Source organism: Chelon labrosus (assembly GCF_963514085.1).
Source record: "Chelon labrosus genome assembly, chromosome: 10".
NCBI lineage: Eukaryota > Metazoa > Chordata > Actinopteri > Mugiliformes > Mugilidae > Chelon > Chelon labrosus.
The window spans coordinates 30419557-30445367 of record NC_140360.1 but is presented as its reverse complement, the minus strand read 5'-3'; the positions used below and the strand labels follow the sequence as shown (position 1 = coordinate 30445367).

Sequence of the window (25811 nt, the reverse complement as noted above, 5' to 3'; positions counted from 1 at the left end):
TCAACAGGATGTAAAATCCTCCACACATCATATAAATCATATAAAGTCAGTGACAAATTCAAGCAATTTTGCAGATTTTTTCAATGGAGTACAACGAGGGGGAGACATATCAATATTTGGATTAGCTACACAGTTGAAGTCACCTCCAAGAAGTGTATACGGGGAAGGAAATGTGGCCAAGTCTGACAGAAGTTGTGGGATGAAAGAAACATCATATGTATTTGGAGCATATATACAGCCAAAAGTAACAAGCTCCCCATACAGGTAGCCGGACAGAAGTACATAGTGGCCCTCTTTATCTGTTATAGTTTTATCTAGAGTGAAAGGCAGGCTGCGATGCAGCAGAATAGCAACCCCCCTACTTTTCGAATTATTCGAGGAGTAGAACACCTGGCCCACCCAGCTCCTCCTTAATTTAATATGCTCTAAATCCGTAAGGTGGGTTTCTCGGAGAAAGGCCACCTGACACCATAGCGCATCTGGAACCGTATTCCTCTTTGGATTAGCCGCTCGCACGTCCCGTTGAATTGCCGCCTGGCATCCCTCAACTGAGCCGAAAAATCCTGGCGGATGTAGACTTTGCTGCCCTTGTAAGTGAGCTCACCCCTTTCTCTGGCCGCTGCAAGAATCCGCTGTTTGTTGTTGAGGTTGTGAAGTTTAATAATGACAGGCCTGTTGTAATTTGTCTTCGGCAGCCCGAGGGCTCTGTGCGCCCTGTCAATCTTAACCGTCTCCCGCTTGGTCCAGTCCGAGGGTGTCTGGGAGCCAGGTTTCAAAAAACTTAACTGCCTGTCGCCCTTCAGCACCTTCTTTAAGACCGATGACTCTTATATTCTCTCTGCGGCTTCTATTTTCGCTGTCCTCGGTTTGGCCAGTTAAGACGCAACCTTTTGTTCAAGTTCAGCGACTCAGTTCTCCAGGGACGTGGTGCGGTCCTCGCCTTCGGAAATGCGGCTCTCGGCCTCGGTTATCCTTTTAACATTGTCCTCAATGCGGTTGCCCATTCTGTCCAAAGTGGATTGCAGTTCGACAAACTTCTGCTCCATGAGGGCACTTTGCTTCTCCGTAACATTCTGGGCAATAATGGTTGCAGCATTTTCTTCCACCAACACGCCGTCACCATTACCCGAGTTAGCTTCAGTGCTGGCCATGAGTGTTGTTTTTTTTGCTTCAGTGCGTGTTTTCTTCGATGTTTCGCGCAGATTGCTTTTCTCTTTCAACTCCAGACATAGTTGGAAATAGAAATCACCAAGTAACTGGGGGTTTAATCCGTAAAAGTGTAGGAAAATCGGCATTTAGGGCAGGAGGCCAGCGAAGTGGATCCTGTCACTCTGACTGCATCACCGTATTACCTATTTTTATTTGGCCATTTCACACAATTCATAAAACGTGCAGGAATTATAGGCCTGTATTTATAATATTTTGAATGAAATGTGCGTTATACGGATGAAAGTCAAGGTGTGACTGACTTTAGCCCTTTTATACAGTGGACCCCCCTTCGTCCGTTCAATTTGGGAGAGACCCAGAAGTAAACTGTCCCCCGCGCCCCCTCCTACAGTCAATGGCCCCCTCCCCATTCCCTTTCTCACACACAGCTTCTGTGCACGGCACCTTCTCAGCAAGCAAGTGCTCGTACCGCCCCCCTTGTGTCATGAAAAAATGCCCCCCGGTTCGCCCGTGCCTAAAACCGCTACTGCATGTCCGGTTCACATACCGTATGCCAATGTCGAGTGAACGCCACCTGTGCTGGCTTCAAGCCAGATCTGAGCCACCGGTTTTTGCTATGGGCAATGTGCGCGACCGCCCAGGGCACAATCTATGTGAGGGCGCTAAAAAAAAAATAAAAAATCAAAACAAAACTCGCCAGTTTTATAGACTACCGCTCATTTCCATGTCAAGTTAGTGGAGTAGGCGCTGGGGCGCCCTCATTGTCATGTCAATTTGCTGCTGAGAGTCACACAGGTTGTGTGTGTGTCAGAAGAGGCAAGGGGGAGGGGGGCGAGGGATAGACTGATCCCAGGCCACACAACACAAACTGCTTCCAAATAAATTGCATTTCATTCCTAAAATTAACATAGACCCATATACCTACATGTAATTAATTGGGTTATTTGAAAAATGAATAATAAATAAATCAATCTATCTACGTGACTCACATAACTCCGGTTGATTGACGAGCGAACGGATGGTGTTGGCAAAAGGTAATTCAAAAGTTAATGATGTCGAGTCTTCATCTTCATCATGGATCAAAGTAAAAGATCAAAGAAGCCATCAGGTGCCCAGTTCAGAAAAAGAAGATAAAGGTATGTGTAACCCCGTGTGTGCGTGTTTTCTCTGCGTTGTGTTCAATAATGACACGGGAAACAGATCTTGAGTTTCTGGTCCTGTTTTACTGGCCGATCTGTGGTACATGAAAAGAAAATGAGCTGCGTGTGCACATGGAAGCCAGCCGCTCTCCTCCGTGTACAGTCAGAACAGCTTTTTTTTTTTTTTTTTTTTTTTACATTCAAATAATTCAGAAATACAAACAAATTTCATTTGGCCATGAGGAAACGTTTTTTCCCCCCTTTTTACAAAACATCACAATGAACTTGGTCCCATAAATACATCAAATACCAAGTACAAAATACATTATCAAGGCTATATTTATCCCCATACCTGTGGTACATGAAAAGAAAATGAGCTGCGTGTGCACATGGAAGCCAGCCGCTCTCCTGGAGAAAAGAGCAAAACTACTAGGGGATAACGAAGTGAGATGAGCAATACGGCTAATGTAGCGCGCTAGCGCTAGCTACTTTTCCGCGACTAAGCACCATTAAACATAGAGGCGGTCCTTGCTAGATTTACGCCCTGCGAACCATCCCTTGGCTGTACGAAATAGTTTACTGCAGGAATCTTTTTTTTTATGTAGTCTTTTATTTATTTATTTATTTTTAGCTTTCTTCAGGGCTTTTTCAAGCATGGTTATTAGATCCTGTGATGAAGGATTAGTGCAATTTACATTGGTGTTTATATACTGTATTTCATTTATTTATCTTGTTTTTTTCTCTGTTCTTGTTAATAACATAATACAAATAATATCATATATTGTTGTGTTGGTGACAGGGTTTGGGGATAAGTCTTTTTTGGGGGGGGGATGGTTCGCCCAGGGCGTAAATCTAGCCAGGACCGCCTCTGTCTAGAAAACTGGCGAGTTTTTTTTTTTTTTTTGAGGGCGCTCATGCGCCCTCACATAGATTGCACCCTGGGCGGTCACCCACATTGCCCATGGCAAAAATCGGCCCTGATTAAACACCAAACAAATTAATCATTTGAAACCATGGGAATCACACAGGACAACTCGGGACTAATGCTCAACAAGGTTCAACAGTCGGTGTGCCTTAATACCAACTACAATAAACTTTCAAAATATAAAACTACTGAACGCAGCAAAGTAGCGCTTACCTCCCTGTACAGTCAGAACAGCTTTGACCTGGAGCGCGCACGCACCCGCGTCGCCACGCCAATCACCTCCCACACACACACATACACATGTATCGAGCACGCACACCCACAGGCAGGAGATACAACCACAATAAAACGAGAACTCCTGTTTTGGTGAAATTCATACCGTACATGAACACTAAATATCAAACTGCTACATATGCAGATTTCTATGAGTGACATGAGTGGCAGTAGGCTATAGGCTATTTATTAGCCTCCTGCTAATATGTTGCTATTAGCCACAGAAGACAACTGTATTTAGTTTTTAGTTTTGCTGAACTAGCAACTATTAGCGTTACACAACAGATTTCGTATGATGATGTAATTGATGATTTTGCATCAAAGAAGGCTAGAAAAGTCAAGTTTTAGATTGCACTTCACACCTATTGTTAATGTTAATGCCAGTTGCAAACAGGGTGAAAAACCCAGGTTGAAAAGTCTGCTACAGTCTGAGCACTGAATTCAGATTATGTTAATTATCTGCTGTTTCTCTATGTACAAAACTGGTGTGTTATCATAACTGGAACTGTTCAGATGGTATTAGGATGATGCAAAACAAAGGCCAAGGGATGGTTCACCCAGGGTGTAAATCTGGCCAGGACCGCCTCTGTGCTCATATTGCGTATGATTAGTTTGATGATTAATAAAAACGCTCACATCAGCTCTTGTTGCTCCAATTACTGCAATAACTTTTACTCTTATAACGCAACATACAGTTAGGCCCAGAAATATTTGGACAGTGACACAATCTTCATGATTTCGGCTCTGCATGCCACCACATTGGGTTTGAAATGAAACAACTACAACGGAATTGAAGTGCAGACTTTAAGGTTTAATTCAAGGGGTTGAACAAAAATATATTATTAAACATGTAGGAATTGTAGCTATTTTTATACAAACGCTCCTCATTTCAGGGGCTCAAAAGTAATTGGACATATAAACATAACCCTAAGTAAAATGTTACTTTTCAATATTTTGTTGAGAATCCTTTGCAGGCAATGACTGCCTGAAGTCTGGAACCCATGGACATCACCAAACGCTGGGTTTCCTCCTTTGTGATGCTTTGCCAGGCCTTTACTGCAGCTGTCTTCAGTTGTTGCTTGTTTGTGGGTCTTTCTGCCTTAAAGTTTTGTCTTGAGCAAGTGAAATGCATGCTCGATTGGGTTGAGATCTGGCGATTGATTCTGCCATTGCAGAATATTCCACTTCTTTGCTTTAAGAAACTCCTGGGTTGCTTTTGCGGTATGTTTTGGATCATTGTCCATCTGTACTGTGAAGCGCCGTCCAATCAACTTTGCTGCATTTGGCTGAATCTGAGCAGAAAGTCCACTAACTATACACTTCAGAATTCATCTGGTTGCTTCTGTCTTTTGTCACATCATCAATAAACACAAGTGACCCAGTGCCATTGGAAGCCATGCATGCCCATGCCATCACACTGCCTCCACCATGTTTTACAGAAGATGTGGTGTGCTTTGGATCATGAGATGTTCCAATTCTTCTCCAGACTTTCTTCTTCTCATCATTCTGGTACAGGTTGATCTTCTCATCTGTCCAGAGAATGCTGTTCCATAACTGGGCTGGCTTCTTCAGGTGTTTTTTTGGCAAAGTCAGTTCTGGCCTTTCTATTTTTTGAGGCTGATTAATGGTTTGCACCTTGTGGTGAATCCTTTGTATTTACTCTCATGAAGTCTTCTCTTTATGGTAGACTTAGATACTGATATACTGATACACCTACTTCCTGGAGAGTGTTCTTCACTTGAGTGGATGTTGTGAAGGGGTTTTTCTTCACCATGGAAAGGATTCTGCGATCCTCCACCACTGTTGTCTTCCATGGACGTCCAGGCCTTTTTGAGTTCCCAAGCTCACCAGTGCACTCTTTTTTTTCTCAGAATGTACCCCTGGAATCAACTCCAGACCTTTTAACTGCTTAATTGATGACAGGTTAACGAGGGAAGAGCCCATGCAGCCATGTTATTTTTTTTTGGTAATTACAGTTGCAAATAACTACAGTTGGTGAAAAAACAACTAATGTTAATGTATATGGCTGATGCCACCATATAGTCATAGAAGAGTCTAGAAGTGCTGCCTGCACTCTGGGGACATTAGTGTCCTTAGCAGATAAAGTCTGCTCTGGCCTTTCTTGCGTCGATTACGGATTGGTCTATCCAATTCAGCTTCTTAATTAGATAAACACTAAACATTTCCCTCCACTTGCAGAATTTACTGTTACTGTTACTCTTGTAGGAACACTGGCTTTTTAATCAGGCAGAATATTTTAATTCAGAATTTTACCATATTATTTTCTCAAATAAAATAAAAACTGAATCAGTGAGCTACTGATCACCTGCTTGTTTCCAGGTAACACATGGCTGCTTGCTGCGCTATCTTGTTGCATTATTAACTAACAACGACAACAACGCAACATTACTGATTATCTTACGAAACACAGTCTATAGGCCATGTCAAAGGATTTTCCCTTTGTAAGAGTAGATTAGAATAGAATTGGTCTTTATTATCATTGTCACAAGTGGGCTACAGAGATCAGTGCATCTTTTTTTTTTTTTTTGTCGATTAGAATAAAATAATAGAAAACAAAATCCCGCAGCAACTCACAGAAAGTCACTAGTATGACTATATGTCACAATGTCAAAATTCAATAGGTCTACTCACAGACACAAACTGATGGACATATCACCTCCATCCACGTGAGCTCTTACTTTATAAATGTTGTTTACAGCGGACTGTAACACTGATTCCAAATAGTCCACTTAGGGCTATCACATGCCGCGCCATATATGCTGAAATTATTGAAAATGTGGGGCGCCACACAGAGGCTGTATTCCAGTATTTTCGCACAGCCTTAGTGTGGCGCGCCACATATGGCGCGGCATGCGATATGCCGCTTTTCGATCATGGCGTCTCTCCATTTACTGGCATTTAATGTTATTCAGCGAGAGCCGGTTATTTGATTTACTAACACCTGACTTGAATAATGCCCTGTCATCACTTAAAATATACATATTAATTTAACAGCTGAAGTAACGGTTTTCTTCAGAATTGGCATTTTTGAGGCTGCAACGTCATCCAGAGACGGCAGCCCCTCGCCAAGCCTATCGCTTTAAAAGGTGTGGCGACTGCGTGACAGCGCAGAGTGCAACGTAGCTAACAGCCAGTGTGCAACATCCTGTATTAGATGTGCCTGAGGTTGGTGCTTGAGACCCGGAAATTAAAATAAAGCGATAGATAGGTAAGTACATTTGGGGTTCCCGAAAAGTCCTCATGTACAGCCTACATACAACATAAGGAGACTAACCACCTTACGACTGTTTGTATGTTGTCTTTGGGCTGACGCTGTTATTAGCTCTGCAGATTGAAAATGGCCACAGATGAGCTCTCGTCCAAGCTTAGCCGTCGGCTGCAGATAGAAGAAGGAGCCGAGGATCCTGTCGCCGTTGACGTCCCCGGACAGCATAACGGGTCGGAAGAGAAACCGAGCACGGCCAACGCAGACTCGGAGCTGGGCGCAAAACTGGTGCGGCGAGGGGAGCTGAACGAGGGGCAGGGTCAGCACGAGCAGCCCAGTATGAAGGTCTTCAACCCATACACCGAGTTCAAAGAGTTCTCCCGAAAGCAGATAAAAGACATGGAGGTGATGTTCAAAACGTGAGTGTGTGCTAGTCTGGATTAACAATCATACATGGCTAAAGCTAGGGGTTCCTCTTTTTAATTGCATGCGAGTCCAGGAAGCAACATTAAGACTGTTCAATTTAAGGAAGTCAAGTTGCGTTAAAAGGTTGCATAACTTTACCATTACCAAAGTAATCAAACAGAATAATACAGAATAACACAACATTTAAATACTAAATGAAGTTTTGGTGCTTTTGGAACTAATGGCACTGCGTGTAATCCCTTTGATGAATGGTTGATGTGAATATGCATGAAGAAAAGTATTATTTCAGATGTTGAAAGCAGCAGGGATATTATTCAAGTCAGGTGTAAGGAAATCGAATAACCGGCTCTCAGTGAATAAAACTAAATGACAGTAAATGGAGAGACGAAAAGCGGCATATCGCATGGCGCGGCACACTGAGGCTGTGCCGAAAATATTGAAAATGTACCGGGCACCGGGCATATGCGCCACACAGAGGCCGTGCGTGGCACATACCCGGCACAGCCTCTGTGTGGCGCACCACATTTTCAATAGTTTCAGTTTTCAACATGTTAGTCCACCACATAAGATGGCTCAAGTATTATGTCTTGTTGACACTTTTTTTTCAGTACAAGCAATGTAACTGTCACAGAACGCGACATAAAATATTAATGTCACACTGCAGCATGGATCCAGACACAGCATTCAATTCAATTCAATTCTGTTTTATTTATATAGCATCAATAACACTGTCTGAAGAAGACGCTTTACATAATTTGGTCTGCTACCCGGCATGAAACCCCCAGAGCAAGCATGTAGGCGACAGTGGCAAGGAAAAAAAACTCCCTTTTAACAGGAAGAAACCTTGAGCAGAATCCAGCTCATATAGAGGGAGCTATCTGCCTAAGGCCGGCCGGGTAGAGACAGAAAAAGAGAGAGAAGACAACAGCAGAAGGAACGAGATAAACATCTGTCATACAGTGCATTCGGAAAGTATTCAGTGCTTCACTTTTACTGCATTTTGATATGTTACATCCATCCCCAAAATGGATTAAATTAATTTATTTTGTCAGAATTCTACACTCAACAGCTCATAATGACAAAGTGAAAAAATATCTTTTTGAGAAATTTTGCAAATGTATTAAGAATAAAAAAACTAAGAAATCACATGTACATAGGTATACACAGCCTTTGCCATGGAGCTCAAAATTTAGCTCAGGTGTATCCCGTTTCCATCACAATCATCCTTGAGGTCATGATCCATCATGATCATCCTTGAGATGTTTCCTGGAGCTTAATTGGAGTCCAACTGTGGTAAATTCAGTTGATTTGGATATGATTTGGAAAGGCTATATGAGGTCCCACAGTTGACAGTGCATGTCAGAGCACAAACCGAGCATGAAGTCAAAGGAATTGTCTGTTGACCTCCGAGACAGGATTGCCTTGAGACACAAATCTGTGGAAAGATTTCTGCTGCTTTTAATGCCCCAATGAGCACAGTGGCGTCCATCATCCATAAATGGAAGAAGTTAGGAACCACGAGCTGGCTGGCCGTCTGAACTCAGGGGAGAAAGGCCGTAGTCAGGAAGGTGACCAAGAACCGAATGGTTACTCTGTCAGAGCTACAGCATTCCTCTGTGGAGAGAGGAGGACCTTCCAGGACGCCAATCAGGCCTATATTGTAAAGTGGCCAGACGGAAGCCACTCTGTTAGGAAAATGCACATGGCCTGCCTGGAGTTTGCCAAAAGGCACCTGAAGAACTCTCACCCCATGAGAAACAAAATTCTCTGGTCTGATAAGCCAAAGATTGAACTCATTAGTGTGAATACCAAGCATCATGTGTGGAGGAAACCAGACACTGCTCATCACTAGGCCAATACCATCCATGGTGGTGGCAGCATCATGCTTTGGGGATATTTTTCAGCCGCAGGAACTGGGGGACTAGTCAGGATAGATGGAAAAATAAATGCAACAATGTACAGAGACATTCTGGATGAAAACCTGGTCAAACCTCTTGACCTCACACTGGGGCAATTGTTCATATTTCAGTTGGACAAGGACCCTAAGCACACAGCCAAAATATCAAAGGAGTGGCTTCAGGACAACTCTGTGAATGTCAGCCACCAAGCCAGAGTGCAGACTTGAAGCTGATTGAACATCTCTGGAGAGATCTGAAAATGACCGTGCACAGATGGTTCCCATTCAAAGAGGAATGTGCAAAACTGCCCAAAGATAGGTGTACCAACCTTGTGGCATCATATTCAAAAAGACTTAAGGTTGTAATTGCTGCCAAAGGTGCATCAACAAAGTATTGAGCAAAGGCTGTGAATATCGTACATGTAGTATCTGATGGTGATACAAATACAACAATAGCTGATGATGTTATATGACAGTTTAATAGTAATATAAATAAAGCTGTTAGTGACAGCAGTTGTTCTATCACAGGTGAGTTGGATGCTATAATTATTGAAAGAGGCATCATAGGCAGGTTGGAGTATTTATGATTCAGGTAGGAGTGGATAACTGCAGGCCATTAAGACTGGGCAGGTTGGTGAGGACCAGGACCACAGCTTTAGTATGGAGCTCCACAGGTCAGAAACGCACAACTCCAGGCCAGAGACGCTCACAAGAAGATGAAGGAGGGGAGGGGAGGGAAGGGGGAGAGAGGGATACACAGCAGTTAGCATGCTATACAGTTGTACCAGAGAATTGCATGGGCAGTAATGGAGAGCTAGGCCTTTAAGGTGTTGTATGTAGCCGACGAAGAGAAGCTAAAACTGGAGTAATATGATCTTTCTTGCTAATTTCTGTCAGTGCTCTTGCTGCAGCATTTTGATTCAACTGGAGGTTTTTAAATAACTATTTGGACAGCCAGGTAGTAATGAATTGCAGTAATCCAGTCTGGAAGACACAAATGCATGAACTAGTTTCTCAGCATCACTGAGAGAGAGGATGTTCCTAATTTTGATGATATTACGCAGGTGAAAGAAGGCAGTCCTGGTTACTTTTGTGATTTTTCACAGTTGTACTGGAGGCCAAGGTAATGCCATCCAAAGAAACTAAGTGATTAGATAATGAATCTCTGAGATGTTTTGGGCCAAATACAATAACTTCTGTTTTGTCTGAGTTTAAGAGTAATTATGGTCATCCAAGCCTTAATGTCTTTAAGGCATGCTTGGAGTTTAACCAGCTGATTAGTTTCATTTGGTTTCATCGATAAATATAGCTGGGTGTCATCTGCATAGCAATGGAAGTTTATCCCGTCTTTTCTAATAATATTGCCTAAGGGACCCATGTATAATGTGAAATATTGGTCGTTGTGCAGAACCCTGAGGAACTCCATAATTTACTTTTGTAAAAGCAGAAGAATCATTGTTGATATGGACAAACTGGAATCTGTCTGACAGATAGGATTCAAACCAATCTAATGTGGTTCCCTCAATCTTGATTACACTTTTAAGTCTCTGTAGTAAAATATTGTGATCAATAGTGGCAAATACAGGACTAAGATCTAACAGGACAAGTATGAAGACAAGTCCATTGTCTGAAGCCATGAAGTCATTGGTAACGAAGTTATTAGCTCAAGTTTTTTTCAAAATTTCCCTAAGTGCTTTTTTAACAGAGCATGTAATTTTCAACATAGCATTTCTAAACATACTAACTTCTATTTGCACACAATAACAGAATTATTCAAAAAAATAAATAAATATATTACCAGGGTCAATATTATTAGCCCCCGTAAGAACTGACCATTTTTCATAACACACACCACTGTTGTGCAATGATGTGCTTTGACTTTGTAATGCTCAAAGCTTGTAAAATCAATTTAAAATTAAGAGTTATCTCCCAATTTACACACAGTATAAATCCTTCAGTAAGGGTTTTGGCTGGCACTTGAGAAAGCATCATGCCAAAAACAAAAGAAACTAGATGATCGCAAGCGAAGTCGTCCCCAAGCGAGACGCAGAGGCATAGGACACCAGTAGCGCCCCCTATGGACCGTATTGCACCAAACTTGGCAGGCTTGAAAGGAGTCATCCACAGATTATTATTGTCAAATTTCAAGCAGTTTACTGTGGTGGTTTGTGAGATATAAACATGTAGTCGTTGTAGCTCCCCCTGCAGCCCGAATTTCACAACACTTGCCATGATTGCACGTAAACATAATGAAGGTTGCTAAGTTTCGTAAGGATTGGGTGAATACTTCAAAAGTTATAGGTCTTAAAGTCAAGTCTCTAAGGAATCAGAGGGAGAAAGCATTTTGTTTCTAGGGCACACGGTTCTCGAGATATGAGGCAAAACGTAAATTGGCTTATTATAGCGCCACCTAGCTGCAAGCATGTGTATTGACACCTCGGCAAAGTGACATGCTAGGACTTCTACCAAGTTACCAGGTTTGATGCGTTTCGCCCTTACAGTTTGTCCTGGGCAGACACTTTAGCTATGCAGAAAAAGAATAATAATAATAACTAGACAATTCCCCTGCGGGAAATCGCGAGAGTGATGCAGTGGCCGCAGCAGTCTGCGATACCATGCTATATTGCTGCGACAGTACGATGCTACGATGCTACGATGATGCTACTATGCCAAGATGCTACAATGCTGAATGAATTAATTAATTTATTTATCATTGAGAGATACTCACGAGCACGAACGGGGGGACGAGCTTGAGAGCAGGGTCGGTGGGAAGGCTCCTCTCCGGCCGGGGGGGACGTCTGATGAAACATTAAGACCAAACACATACAGAACTCAGCAGTTAAGGAGAAAACAATAGATGTAACATTTCTAGAGCCATTTTCACGCAGACAGATGTCATTGTGGCACAGAAGCTTATCTACTGTGTAAATACCTCCAGGGGGGAAGGGGTGGACCTCAGCTCCTCCAGGTCGAGCCTCCTCCAGCGCTGCTTCACCGCCATGGAACGTCTGGACTTCCTAGGCATCCTGCTGACAAAAAATAGACAGAAAAAAAAAACAAGACAAAATACTTTTCAAAGCTTAACAGGCTATCAAACCTATCAAACTAACCTAAACCCTAACCTTTACCTGAACTCTAACTACCTAATGTAAAATAATCTAATCTAAGACAAATTAATGTAATATGTTATACTTAAATTAAATCTGTGTAGATGAAGGTGTGGTGAATGTATGTGTGTGGGTGAGGTGGCGATACTGCTCTGCGATGGTTGAAGGCGATGAATCAACGATGATCACTCTCAGCTGTCGAAGCACAGGAACCCTTTAATCCTATCAAAGACAATGCAAAAAAATTGAAATGTCTTTCAAATGTTATAAGTAAATGTAAGCAACAAGCTAATAACAAAGCAGACACATGTTAAACATCTGTAGTTGTCATAAAGTGTGTGTTTTCCTTATACTAAGATGCTATGATGCTAAGATACTACAATGCTAAGATGCTTTAATGATGCTACAATGCCATGATGCTAAGATGCTTTAATGATCACCTGTTCATATAGTCATAATATAATCCTGGTGAAATTATTATGATGATGCTACTATGCCAAGATGCTACTACAATGCTATGATGCTAAGATACTAAGATGCTATGATACTAAGATTCTACAAAGCTAAGATACTATGTTGCTACGATGCTAAGATGCTACAATGCAATTATACTAAGATGCTATGATGCTTTAATGATCACCTGTTCATATAGTCATAATATAATCCTGGTGAAAATATTTGCGACTTACGTTGCAAATAATTTCATGTTTGACTACAAAAAGTAATGGTCAGGTCAAGACAGGTATGAAAGTATTCGCGACTTACGTCGCGAATGTCTTTACTAAGTAGCATGTCTTTACTACCATGAGCAGCAGCTATAACAAAAAGCACAACTCAAATAGTCATTTAAGGCCTGGTTCCTTCTGACTGGATGGGTGTGAGTTTGATGTCATGCAGGGTACAACAAACCAAACAGAATGAGGAGGATGCAGTAGGCCTGGCTGAGAGAGAGAGACACTGAGAAGGGTCGTCCTTTACACCCTTCTACAAACTGAAGGGCAGGTACAGGCAGCAGACCCCTCCCAGCTCCACCTGAAAGCCAGCATCAAATAAGGAAGAGAGTGGGAGGGATCTCACTAGGATCCCCAGACAAAGAACGAGCAAATCGTAATAATTGATCGTTAATCATAATAATTTTAACAATAAAACTCATTACTCCTACCTGAGCAATAGTTTAACAGTTTACGGCACAGTCTTACAGTTAGAAAAACAATAATATTAAACTTAACACATCCAGGCTGTAACAAGGAATCAGCGATGAAGTGAAGACCTTCAAATTGTCCTGCGAGTCCAGCTCTTTGTCTCATGTTGGACGTCACTGCAGTCTGTCTGGATCAGCTGGAGGAAAACTATAGGCAGACAAATAGACATGTCAAATAATGTTATGTAACATACTTAATATAACTCTTATGAGTGTTCAACAGCTCATTATTTATTTCATTAAAAACATCATATTATATTAAATTACTCCAATTATATATATATATACTGTCATTAATGTTGTTACAAGCCATAAACGTTTCCTACTTTATGTGATGGAATAATATATTTTTCAGTTTGACACAGTTTTAGTGGCTAACCCCACTAGCCTCCGCGTTAGCTCGCGGCTAACTCCCGCGGCTAACTCGCGGTTAAGTCCCGCGGGTCCGCAGTTAAATCCCGGTTAGCTCGCGGTTAAGTCCCGGTTAGCTCGTGGTTAAATCCCGGTTAGCTTGCGGTTAGCTCGAGGCTAGCTAGCGGTTAGCTCGCGGTTAGCTCGAGGCTAACTCCGCGGTTTAGTCCGCGGCGGTTAGCTAGCTGCTAGCTCCGCTAGCTCGCTAACATACATGAGCTATGCTGGAAGGCTAGCCTAAGGCTAAAACATTGGGCGGCGAGTAGTTAACTTCTATTAACAGTTCAGCTATGTTGGGCACAAACATTTAACATATAAATAATTCTAGAAATTCAATTACCTAATAAAGTGATAGCACCAACAGAGGAGGGAGGGGGGGGGGGGTCATGGAGTGTTCCAGGGCTCTCAAGTTTTGAACTGAGTTCAGAGTGAGATTTTGGCGGCGACGGCAGGAGTTTGGTTGGGGTGGGGAAGGGGCTTAGATCTGATAAATGACACATAAATTCGCACAAATAAAATTATTTATTTAATTCAGCATTTCTTAGTGCAGGTGTGTGTGTGTGTGTCTGATAATGTCTGAGCTTATCAATAATGTGGTATTACATAATTTAGCCCCCTTGGAAAGATATTTCTGCAACTGAGTCAAATATGCAGCACTCATCAGCCTATCACGGAGCGAGGTGAATGTAAGATAGCTCCTGCATGAGCCTTCAAGCAAAGCAGAGCTTTTTTTTTTTCAAATCTCATCTTAAGTTGGTAATGTCCTTCCTAGAAGTTGGTCCCAACTGCTTTGTGAATAACGTTAAAGAAAAAAACTAAGCGGTGGCCTAGGAGAAAAGCTCTGTGAATAATGTGTCCTGAACTAAGACTATAAAACAAGTGACAGAATAGCTGCTGAAACTAGCCGGGATTCAACTGGCCAGCTAGGCTAGTTCACACACTGGTCAACTGTTAGCTAACATTACTGATTATCAGCTGCCTGGACACAATATTCCCCAGCAACAAAAATCAAATGATAAGATGATTTATAATCTGTGTATCAGTCGTTCTTTCCATTTTTAAATGGCAATCAAAAATCAAAAAATTAAAAAGTGACTGATTATTTGCTATTTGTTTTTTAATCTAACACAAAACGAAAAAAAAATAAATAAATTTTAGGCTCAGATCAAAAATACGAAACGGAAAAACGGACACTGGACTGATTTTAATATTTAATTGGTCGGGTTTACGTGACCCGGAGGTTTTGTAATGAGTGAGATGTGACTCCAGCGATGTGACGGTCCTTTTCTCAGCGAGCGTCTGAACCGGGAAAATCTAAATCTTGCCCGGATACAGAAGTGCTATTTTTTGATTGGCTGTTCAGTAGCTATATTATTTTTATTTGATTGGCTGGTGCGTGAACGGCGCCTCTGAACTCTACGGGAACGCGCTTGATTCAGACCTATTCCACTGGTTTAAAAAAAATAGCGTTATCGTGGTAATTTCTCTGCGTGAGAAATACAAAGTGTGGCGTGTGAGCGTGTGAACGGGTTGAAATGCGTGTGTCTCACGCCCAATGCGTGAGACTTGAGAGCCCTGGTGTTCTGTCTCCCCATTGTAACAGTCTGAGAGTCCCTAATGTTTTGTCAGTCTGTGTCTGTAATGCTATAGTGGGAGGGGAGGTGAGGGGGTTGGAGTGGGGGGGGTCATAGTGTCAGGTTCTGGCTCCCTACTATAGTCCTGTAATGGGTTGAGGGGTCATAATGGTTTGGCAGTCTGTGTCTGTAATGCTATAGTGGGAGGGGGGTGGGGGGGTTGGAGTGGGGGGGGTCATAATGTCAGGTTCTGGCCCCCTACAGTACTGCAGTAATGGTTTGGGGGGTTTTAATGTTTTGGCAGATACTGTTATCCACTGAGAACTGTTTTCCCGCCTCTGGTCTGGTTGTCATGGCTACCAGGGTCAACTGCTGCTCCTTCTCCTTCTCCCTCTCACCTCTGCCTGAGTCAGAGGGAAAGTGCAAACTAGGATTTGCCCTCCGAACAAATGCTCATAAATCAAAAACTACAAGTCCTATCGGGAAAACGAACACATCGTGAGCGTCAGCCGAGGGTTTTCTACAATTTAGTGTTGTTCCCACGTGCCTACTGCGAAAATTGTGGCCGTAGTCGTTTTAGAAAAAAAGTATGCGACGTGAAAAATCGTCGAAAAATCGCTCTCGCTTTCCACATACACACACATGGGGAAAAATTCCAAAACTGGTCGGCGCACTCCTCGCTCGGAGGAGCCTGCAGCCCAAACCGTACGTCCCACACAAATAAAACCCACACCATCTGAAAGCCAACAAAAATCCCTACGTTTTTACATATTTTTTATCTCTGTACCTCAAAAACTGTGGCCACCACGTGAGATTGAACCTTTTTTTTTCAGAATATCACCGAAACTCTGAAGTTAGAGTGTCGGTTAGAGTGGGCCATAGAGCCCCATTATAAACGCTGATTTTTAATTTTTTTCCCCAAATTTCACCAAAACGTAAACTGCGACCCTGACCAAACCGTAAAAGGTATCGAAACGCCGTTTTCAGGAAGAGAAAGCTACACTTCCCGTGCCTCGTACAAACTTCCAAGCAAGTTTCTACAACAAAGCATGGCCGAGTAATCACTCGACAAAGCCAAGCTGTAAATTTTGGAATGTTGCCGCTTTTTTCGGGCTTCTCCATTCATTTCAATGGGAGATTTATCGCGGTTTTTCGCGAATAAATTCGCGAAAAAATCTTGTTTGAAAGAACTGTATAGAAGCACACCGAGTCCGATCGAGACGCACGTTTTGATGTATTTTGTGTCTGTGTGCGACGAACGGTATTTGAGTTGAAAAGTTTCGAAAAATCGGGTGTGGAAAAAGTTTAATAATAAGAAGAAAAACGTAGTGAAGAACAATAGTTTGCAGTGCTTCGCACTGCAAACTATTGACTCCCATAGCTTTGCTATGAGGGTCAATAGTTTGCATTGCGTAGCACTGCATCACTAACTAGACAATTCCCCTGCGGGAAATCGCGAGAGTGATGCAGTGGCCGCAGCAGTCTGCGATACCATGCTATATTGCTGCGACAGTACGATGCTACGATGCTATGATGATGCTACTATGCCGAGATGCTACTACAATGCTATGATGCTAAGATACTAAGATGCTATGATACTAAGATGCTACAAAGCTAAGATACTATGTTGCTACGATGCTAAGATGCTACAATGCAATTATACTAAGATGCTATGATGCTTTAATGATCACCTGTTCATATAGTCATAATATAATCCTGGTGAAAATATTTGCGACTAACGTTGCAAATAATTTCATGTTTGACTACAAAAAGTAATGGTCAGGTCAAGACAGGTATGAAAGTATTCGCGACTTACGTCGCGAATGTCTTTACTAAGTAGCATGTCTTTACTACCATGAGCAGCAGCTATAACAAAAAGCACAACTCAAATAGTCATTTAAGGCCTGGTTCCTTCTGACTGGATGGGTGTGAGTTTGATGTCATGCAGGGTACAACAAACCAAACAGGATGAGGAGGATGCAGTAGGCCTGGCTGAGAGAGAGAGACACTGAGAAGGGTCGTCCTTTATGCTTCGCCTTCTACAAACTGAAGGGCAGGTACAGGCAGCAGAGCCCTCCCAGCTCCACCTGAAAGCCAGCATCAAATAAGGAAGAGAGTGGGAGGGATCTCACTAGGATCCCCAGACAAAGAACGAGCAAATCGTAACAATTGATCGTTAATCATAATAATTTTAACAATAAAACTCATTACTCCTACCTGAGCAATAGTTTAACAGTTTACGGCACAGTCTTACAGTTAGATAAACAATAATATTAAACTTAACACATCCAGGCTGTAACAAGGAATCAGCGATGAAGTGAAGACCTTCAAATTGTCCTGCGAGTCCAGCTCTTTGTCTCATGTTGGACGTCACTGCAGTCTGTCTGGATCAGCTGGAGGAAAACTATAGGCAGACAAATAGACATGTCAAATAATGTTATGTAACATACTTAATATAACTCTTATGAGTGTTCAACAGCTCATTATTTATTTAATTAAAAACATCATATTATATTAAATTACTCCAATTATATATATATACTGTCATTAATGTTGTTGCAAGCCATAAATGTTTCCTACTTTATGTGGTGGAATAATATATTTTTCAGTTTGACACAGTTTAATTTAAAAATATCTTCCCTTTAAATTGTAAAACTTCAACATTATTACTGTGATAAGCACCCGCTAGCAAGGCGGCGAATTAGCCGGCGGCTAACCCCACTAGCCTCCGCGTTAGCTCACGGCGAACTGCCGCGGCTAATTCGTGTTTAACTCCCGCGGGTCCGCGGTTAAATCCCGGTTAGCTAGCGGTTAGTTAGCGGTTAGCTCGAGGCTAACTCCGCGGTTGAGTCCGCGGCGTTAAGCTAGCGGCTAGCTAGCTCCGTTAGCTCCGCTAGCTTGCTAACATACATGAGCTATGCTGGAAGGCTAGTCGTCGGCTAAATCACTGGGCGGCTAGTCGTTAGCGTCTGTTACCAGTTTAGCTATTCACTGACCTAATAAGATGAAGGAAACGGGTCAGGGATGTTGTGTCAGGAGTTTCAGCAAAGCAGCCAGATATAATTTGTGTTTAAAATAAAGGAAAAGGTCATAATGTCAGGTTCTGGCCCCCTACAGTACTGCAGTAATGGTTTGGGGGGTTTTAATGTTTTGGCAGATCATGTTTTCCACTGAGAGCTCTTTTCCCGCCTCTCGTCCCCAGCAGCTGCGTGTGTGAACGTGTGTAAGCTGGTTGGGGTCTGGTTGTCATGGCTACCAGGGTCAACTGCTCCTGTTAGAATGTCAGTTGGAAGACGGGGAAAGAGAGAGAAAATGCTGAAAAATCGCCTCGAACAGGAAGGACTTGTGGCCAAACCGTATTTCCAATCATTGAACCGACTTAACTTTGGGCATCTTGAGGCTTTCCTGAACGTCTAGATGTGTAATTTGTAGGTAAAATGAAGAAATGTGACCTATTCAAAGCGATTCAAAGAAAGGTTACGTCTGCTTTCCTCCAGAAATTTCCCTGCCTTTTTAACATGGCAGTCTATGGAGCTGTGGGTGGGTGTTGCTGGCGCATCTTTGTGTCTGACGCCAAAACTATAAGACTTACAACTTTAGCAGACGAATTTGAGTGAGAAGACACATTTTCCTACGTTTCTATGTATAAATTATGTCTGTCGTGTGAAATTTGTGGCCACGGGAGCAGTTTCTGTGCAGTTTTTTGACTAACTTTCTTCTCCCCTCCTCACTCTAGCTGATGATGTCATCCACTCTAGCACAAACATTCCGCGCAATACACACCCATTATAAACCCTGAAATTTGAGTAAAAACCTACACAACTCTGAGGCTTCATAGTTTAAAAACGGTAAAAGTTGTCGCTACGTGAAGTGAATCTCTGAAGAGAAGGCAAGAGTACCTACGTTTTAAAGTTTAAATGAAGTCTCTCGGTTAAAGTATGCCAGAGCAGTTCATTGTTGAAAATGTCTGTTGAATTTTTTTTTTTTTCGGGCTTCTCCATTCATTTCAATAGGGAAATTTGTCGCAGTTTTTTCGCGACTACGTCGCGAAAAAATCTTGTTTGAAAGAACTGTATAGAAGCACACCGAGTCCGATCGAGACGCACGTTTTGATGTATTTTGTGTCTGTGTGCGACGAACGGTATTTGAGTTGAAAGGTTTCGAAAATGCGTAGGAAAAAGTTTAATAATAATAATAATAATAATAATAATAAGAAGAAAAACGTAGTGAAGAACAATAGTTTGCAGTGCTTCGCACTGCAAACTATTGACCCCCATAGCTTTGCTATGAGGGGGGTCAATAGTTTGCATTGCGTAGCACTGCATCACTAATAAGAAAAATCGCAACAGAATCGGTAGGGGTCCTGCAACTTCGTTTGCATGGACCCCTAATCAGTTTAGACTTGTGAGAGAGAATTGTTGATACTCACAAAGCAGGAGAAGGATACACAAAGTTATCACAGCGTTTCCAAGTGTCCAGAAGTGCAGTGAGAAGCATCATCAAGAAATTCAAAGAGAGCCACACTGTACAGAACAAGCCTGGCCGAGGTAGGAAGCAAAACATTTCAAAGACCCTGGAAAGAAAACTAGCGAGAGATGTGTCCAAAGACCCCGGAACACTTGCCAGGACACTAGTGAATGACTTGGCCATGTCTGGAATTGTAGTCTCAAAGAAGACGATCCCTAGAGCTCTGCACAGGAATGGACTGTGAGGTTGCAGACCAAGAAAAACTCCACTTCTGGAGATAAGACACCTTAAAGCCAGACTGAAGTATGCTAAGGACAACCTGGAGATGCCTGGACATGCTTCCTGCATACTGGAAGCATGTCCTTTGGTCACATGAGACGAAACTAGACTCTTTGGCCATAGAGACATTGCTTAAGTTTGGAGAAAGAAAGGTGAGGTGTATAACCCAAAGAACACCATCCCCACAGTGAAACACCGTGGTGGAGTATTATGCTGTGGGGATGCTTCAGTGCATCTGGAACTGGCAATCTGGTCAAGGTGGAAGGACTCATGAAGAAAGAAGGATATGTGAAGAAATTGAAAGAAAATGTCAAGCAGTCAGCAGCAAAACTGGGTTTCGGTTGTCGCTTTGTCTTCCAACACAACAACGACCCAAAACACACATCACTCTTGGTGAAGAACTACCTCCAGAAGACCAAAGTGAATGTTATTGAGTGGCCTGCACAAAGGCCTGACTTGAATCCCATAGAAAATCTGTGGGGTGAACTGAAGACCAAGGTCCATGCCAGAAGGCCATCATATCTGGAGGAGCTTGAGAGATTTGCCAAAGAAGAATGGGCTGGTATTCCTCAGGAGACGTGTCGGAGACTTGTTGAACACTCCAACAAACAGTCAAACAGTCTGTTATCCAGCAAAAAGGATACACAATTGACTATTGACATCAGGGGGGTGAATAATTCTGACCCCGGTAATTTTTGGTTTTTGTGAGATAATTTCATTTCTGTGTGGGAAGTAAAATAATGTAAGCATCCGAAATAAAATGAGGATGTTTTATTGTCATTGTCCAGTGAAAAACAACAAAATACCGTTTGGCAGCACTTTGGTTCGGAAGCAATAAAAATAGAAAATACAGGAGAAAAAAGATAAAAAAAAAACTACAGCAGCTATACACAATAACATACAATATGTACAGATGAGGACGAAATTATTAGCTCCCCTATGAAAATTTGATTCTATTGAAAGTATTTCCCAAGTGCTGTTAAACAGAGCAAAAAAATGTTCACAGCTTTTTCAAACATCCTAATTTTATTTTGGATGCTTACATTATTTTGCTTCCTACACAGAAATGAAATTATCTCACAAAAACCAAAAATTACCGGGGTGAATAATTTTGACCCTGGTAATTTTTGGTTTTTGTGAGAACTCTATCTTACTACTATGCTATGCCAGTTGTTTTTATTGTTTTGTCTGCCTTAATCATTTCTGTGATTGTAGGCCATATAACTGAACTCTCGTTATGCTACACTACTACGTTCAACAGCACAGTAACTGCACTTTCCAAAATGACCAAGTAACTAAACGCATACCTTACTTTATATGTCTTTTTGTCGGTGTTAAGTTTTTCTCTTGCTGATAAATACTCCTTATTACTGTCCAAATGTGTTACATTTAGTGTTGATGTTTTCCTGAACATATTTGATTTTAATTGGTTATTAAATTGCTTGTATTGCAGTAATCTTTTTTTCTTTTTTAATAAATAAGTAAATTATTACACCAAATATACTTAAGAAACAGTAAAATTTTAAAAGCTGTCATTCATCAAATCAATGGTTATATAAAATGTATACAAAGGTCATTTATCAGATTATCATTATAATCGTTACAATGAAAATATTAAGACGATTTCATTTTGTGTCTTGAGAACAGTCAGAAGACTGTGTGGGAGTATTTCAACTCTGTACTTTAATTCAACTTTTATCCCTTGGTAAAAGAGTTCAGTATTTTTCTGATTTACATGTATTTTCAGTTAAGACTGACATTTGTAACATTTACACTGATACTCTAACATTTGCAGTCAGAATAAAACCTCTACCCATAGAACCTAAAGGCTCTCAATAACAGCTTTCTGTTGAGGCACAAGGGAGACCTACACTTCTGAAGTTCTGAACTGAACACGCTACTCGGATGAGTGACGAAACATCTTCTCTAAAAATTCTACAAAGTCAGTTGCCTTTCTTAAACGTTTTTTGGACTTCAACATAACATTTACTAAATACATGTCTAACAAAGTTACGACAATACTGTCTTTTCAAAACATTGAATGAATTTGTTCTGTATAATTTCAATAAAGCATAAATCATTAGTTTAAATGTGGTATACAGTCAGGTCCATAAATATTGGGACATCAACACCATTCTAATATTTTTGGCTCTATACACCACCACAGTGGATTTGAAATGAAACAAACAAGATGTGCAGACTTTCAGCTTTAATTTGAGGGTATTTACATCCAAATCAGGTGAACGGTGTAGGAATTACAACAGTTTGTATATGTGCCTCCCACTTTTTAAGGGACCAAAAGTAATGGGACAAATTAACGATCATAAATCTGACTTTCACTTTTTAATACTTGGTTGCAAATCCTTTGCAGTCAATTTCAGCCTGAAGTCTGGAACGCATAGACATCACCAGACGCTGTGTTTCATCCTGGTGATGCTCTGCCAGGCCTCTACTGCAACTGTCTTCAGTTCCTGCTTGTTCTTGGGGCATTTTCCCTTCAGTTTTGTCTTCAGCAAGTGAAATGCATACTCAATCGGATTCAGGTCAGGTGATTGACTTGGCCATTGCATAACATTCCACTTCTTTTGCCTTAAAAAACTCTTTTCACTCTGGTGAATTCTTCTCTTGATTGTTGACTTTGACACACATACACCTACCTCCTGGAGAGTGTTCTTGATCTGGCCAACTGTTGTGAATGGTCTTCACCAGGGAAAGAATTCTTCGGTCATCCACTACAGTTGTTGCGTTCTTTCTTTTTAAGAATGTTCCAAACAGTTGATTTGGCCACACCTAATGTTTTTGCTATCAGCCTAATGATGGCTTGCTTCACTGATGGTGACAGCTCTTTGGCTCTCATATTGAGAGTTGACAGCAACAGATTCCAAATGCAAATAGCACACTTGAAATGAACTCTAGACCTTTTATCTGCTCATTGTAAATGGGATAATGAGGGAATAACACACACTTGGCCATGGAACAGCTGAGCAGCCAATTGTCCCATTACTTTTGGTCCCTTAAAAAGTTGGAGGCACATATACAAACTGTTGTAATTCCTACACCGTTCAACTGAGTTGGATGTAAATATCCTCAAATTAAAGTCTGCAGTTAAAGCACATCTTGTTCGTTTCATTTCAAATCCATTGTGGTGGTGTATAGAGATGTCCCAATTTTTGTGGACTTGACTGTAGCTTTAGGTTAACTTTATTCAAGTAATTAGAGGTGGAACAACTATCATCAATTAGGGAGCAAGAAGAAAAAACACTGCTTCAGCCAACTGTCAGCACCTTGATTAGCACCTTCGACCTTCACTGTGACCTTCAGGACCAGGTAGTGGTCATGGTTAGTAGAAATAAATGTCAGTGTTCTTTATGTCCCCCAAAGTGATAGAAACAGGACTGACTGTGTGTGTAGCTGTTGATTTGTTATGTATACAAAAATATGGTGTTAAAGCATTTCAAGGAAAGTGTGAATGAAAAGAGTTTTATTAACATTTTTTAGGGTTGTTTTTAATGTAATGTACAGTGGAACACAGTTTAATGCAATAAACATTTAGATAAGATTTAGCTAATCGATCTTGCATCCTATATCCGCGTTATTTTTGAGATTACTTTTAAGCCATGTCACATAGCCTAAGCATTTATTCACGTGTTCACTCCTGAAATGCTATTCAGAAGTTATTTTTAAGAGTTTTCCGTGGAGGTTTTTCTCAAATTGAGTTTTTGTTTCTGCATGTCCACAACATTTGACTGTTTCTGTGAAATGCTCCAGCCCACATTCTTCAGATTCCTTTCATGTCCAGGCCTGTCCAGGCAATAGCAGTAATTTGCAGAGCCATCTGTAGAGGGTTCAGAACCAATCAGACGTGTACAGTTTTATCTTGCGGATTAAATTTTATTTGGGTCTTTGGTTCCTCCCAGTGCATGACAATGCTCGGTCTTAAGTGGCGAGAGTATGTAGGCAGCTCCTGGAGGATGAAGGAATTGATACCATTGAGTGGCCCCCATGCTCACCTGACTTAAATTAAATTGAACAGCTCTGGGACATTATGTTTCGGACCATCTGACACAGCCAGGTTGCACCTCAGGCTGTCCAGGAGCTCAGTGATGCCCTGGTCCAGATCTGGAAGGAGATACTCCAGGACACCATCCGTAGTCTCATTAGGAGCATGCCCCAACATTGCAGGCATGCAAACAAACACGTGAGGGGCATACAAACTACTGAGTACCATTTTGAATGGAATGAAAATTCAGCAAAATGAACTAGCCCGTTGCATCATTTATTTATTTATTTATTTATTGGATTTTTGTCTTTGAATTCAGCCCTCAGCAGGTTAATACTTTAATTTCCAGGGTGTGGCATCCTTTTGTTCCAAACACATTCCTAGTCCATATTAGTGTAGATATCCTGCATGATTTTTTCCCCTTTGAGATCTGATGTGTCTAAAGTGTTGAAGTTTTTGGAGGGCATTCTTTGCTTGACTCAGTCACATGCATAAATGGTATATCCCAAATGGTTGCTTATACACTGTATTGCCCAAAGTATTCACTCACCCATCCAAATAATTGAATTCAGGTGTAACAATCACTTCCATTGCCACAGGTGTGTGAAATCAAGCACCTTGGCATGCAGACTGCTTCTATAAACATTTGTGAAAGAATGGGTTACTCTCGGGAGCTAAGTGAATTCCGTGTTACTGTGATAGGATGCCACCTGTGTAACAAGTCCAGTAGTGAAATTTCCTCGCTACTAAATTTTCCAACTGTCTGTGGTATTGTAACAAAGTGGAAACGACTGGGAACGACAGCAACTCAGCCACGAAGTGGCAGGTCATGTAAAATGACAGAGCGAGGTCGGTGGATGCTGAGGTGCGTAGTGTGCAGAGGTTGCCAACTTTCTGCAGAGTTGATCGCTACAGACCTCCAAACTTCGTGTGGCTTTCAGATTAACTCAAGAATAGTATGTAGAGAGCTTCATGGAATGGGTTTCCATGGCCGAGCAGCTGCATCCAAGCATCACATACATCACCAAGTGCAATGCAAAGCATTGAATGCAGTGGTGTAAAAGCACTCTGGAGTGACGAATCACGCTTCTCCATCTGGCAATCTGATGGACAAATGTGGGTTTGGCAGTTGCCTGGAGAGCAGTACTTGTCTGACTGCATTGTGCCAAGTGTGAAGTTTGGTGGAGGGGGGATTATGGTGTGGGGTTGGTTATCTGGAGCTGGTCTTGGCCCCTTAGTTCCAGTGAAAGGAACTCTGAATGCTTACACATACCAAGAGATTTTGGACAGTTTCATGCTACCAACTTGGTGGGAACAGTTTGGGGATGACCCTTCCTTTTCTAACATGACTGCGCACCAGTGCACAAAGCAAGGTCCATAAAGTCATGATGAGCGAGTTTGATGCGGAAGAACTAGACTGGCCTGACATCAGTCCGATAGAACACCTTTGGGATGAATTAGAACGAAGATTGCGAGCCAGGCCTTCTCGTCCAATATCAGTGTCTGACCTCACAAATGCACTTCTGGAAGAATGGTCTAAAATTCCCATAAACACACTCCTAAACCTTGTGGAAAGCCTTCCCAGAAGAGTTGAAGCTGTTATAGCTGTAAATTGTGAGCCAATGTCGTATTAAACCCTATGGATTAAGAATGGGATGTCATTTAAGTTCATATGTGTGTAAAGGCAGATGAGCCAATACTTTCGGCAATATACAGTGG

At 41.7% G+C, this 25811-nt stretch overlaps 1 protein-coding gene across 3 annotated transcripts in view; it reads left to right on the top strand.

The window, feature by feature from the left end:
* Positions 1-6160: 6160 nt before the first annotated feature.
* efhd2 (EF-hand domain family, member D2) overlaps positions 6161-25811 on the top strand; it is a 31430-nt gene continuing 11779 nt past the window's right edge. Inside the window, exons 1-2 of one of the 3 annotated variants that reach the window (XM_084552988.1) lie at positions 6161-6733; positions 6856-7149. In XM_084552988.1, coding sequence (XP_084409114.1) covers positions 6863-7149 — 287 coding nt within the window. In that variant the 5' untranslated portion in view covers positions 6161-6733; positions 6856-6862. Of the gene's footprint in view, positions 6734-6847; positions 7150-25811 lie in introns of all 3 variants that reach the window. The other 2 variants (XM_084552987.1, XM_084552989.1) reach the window with 2 other exon arrangements.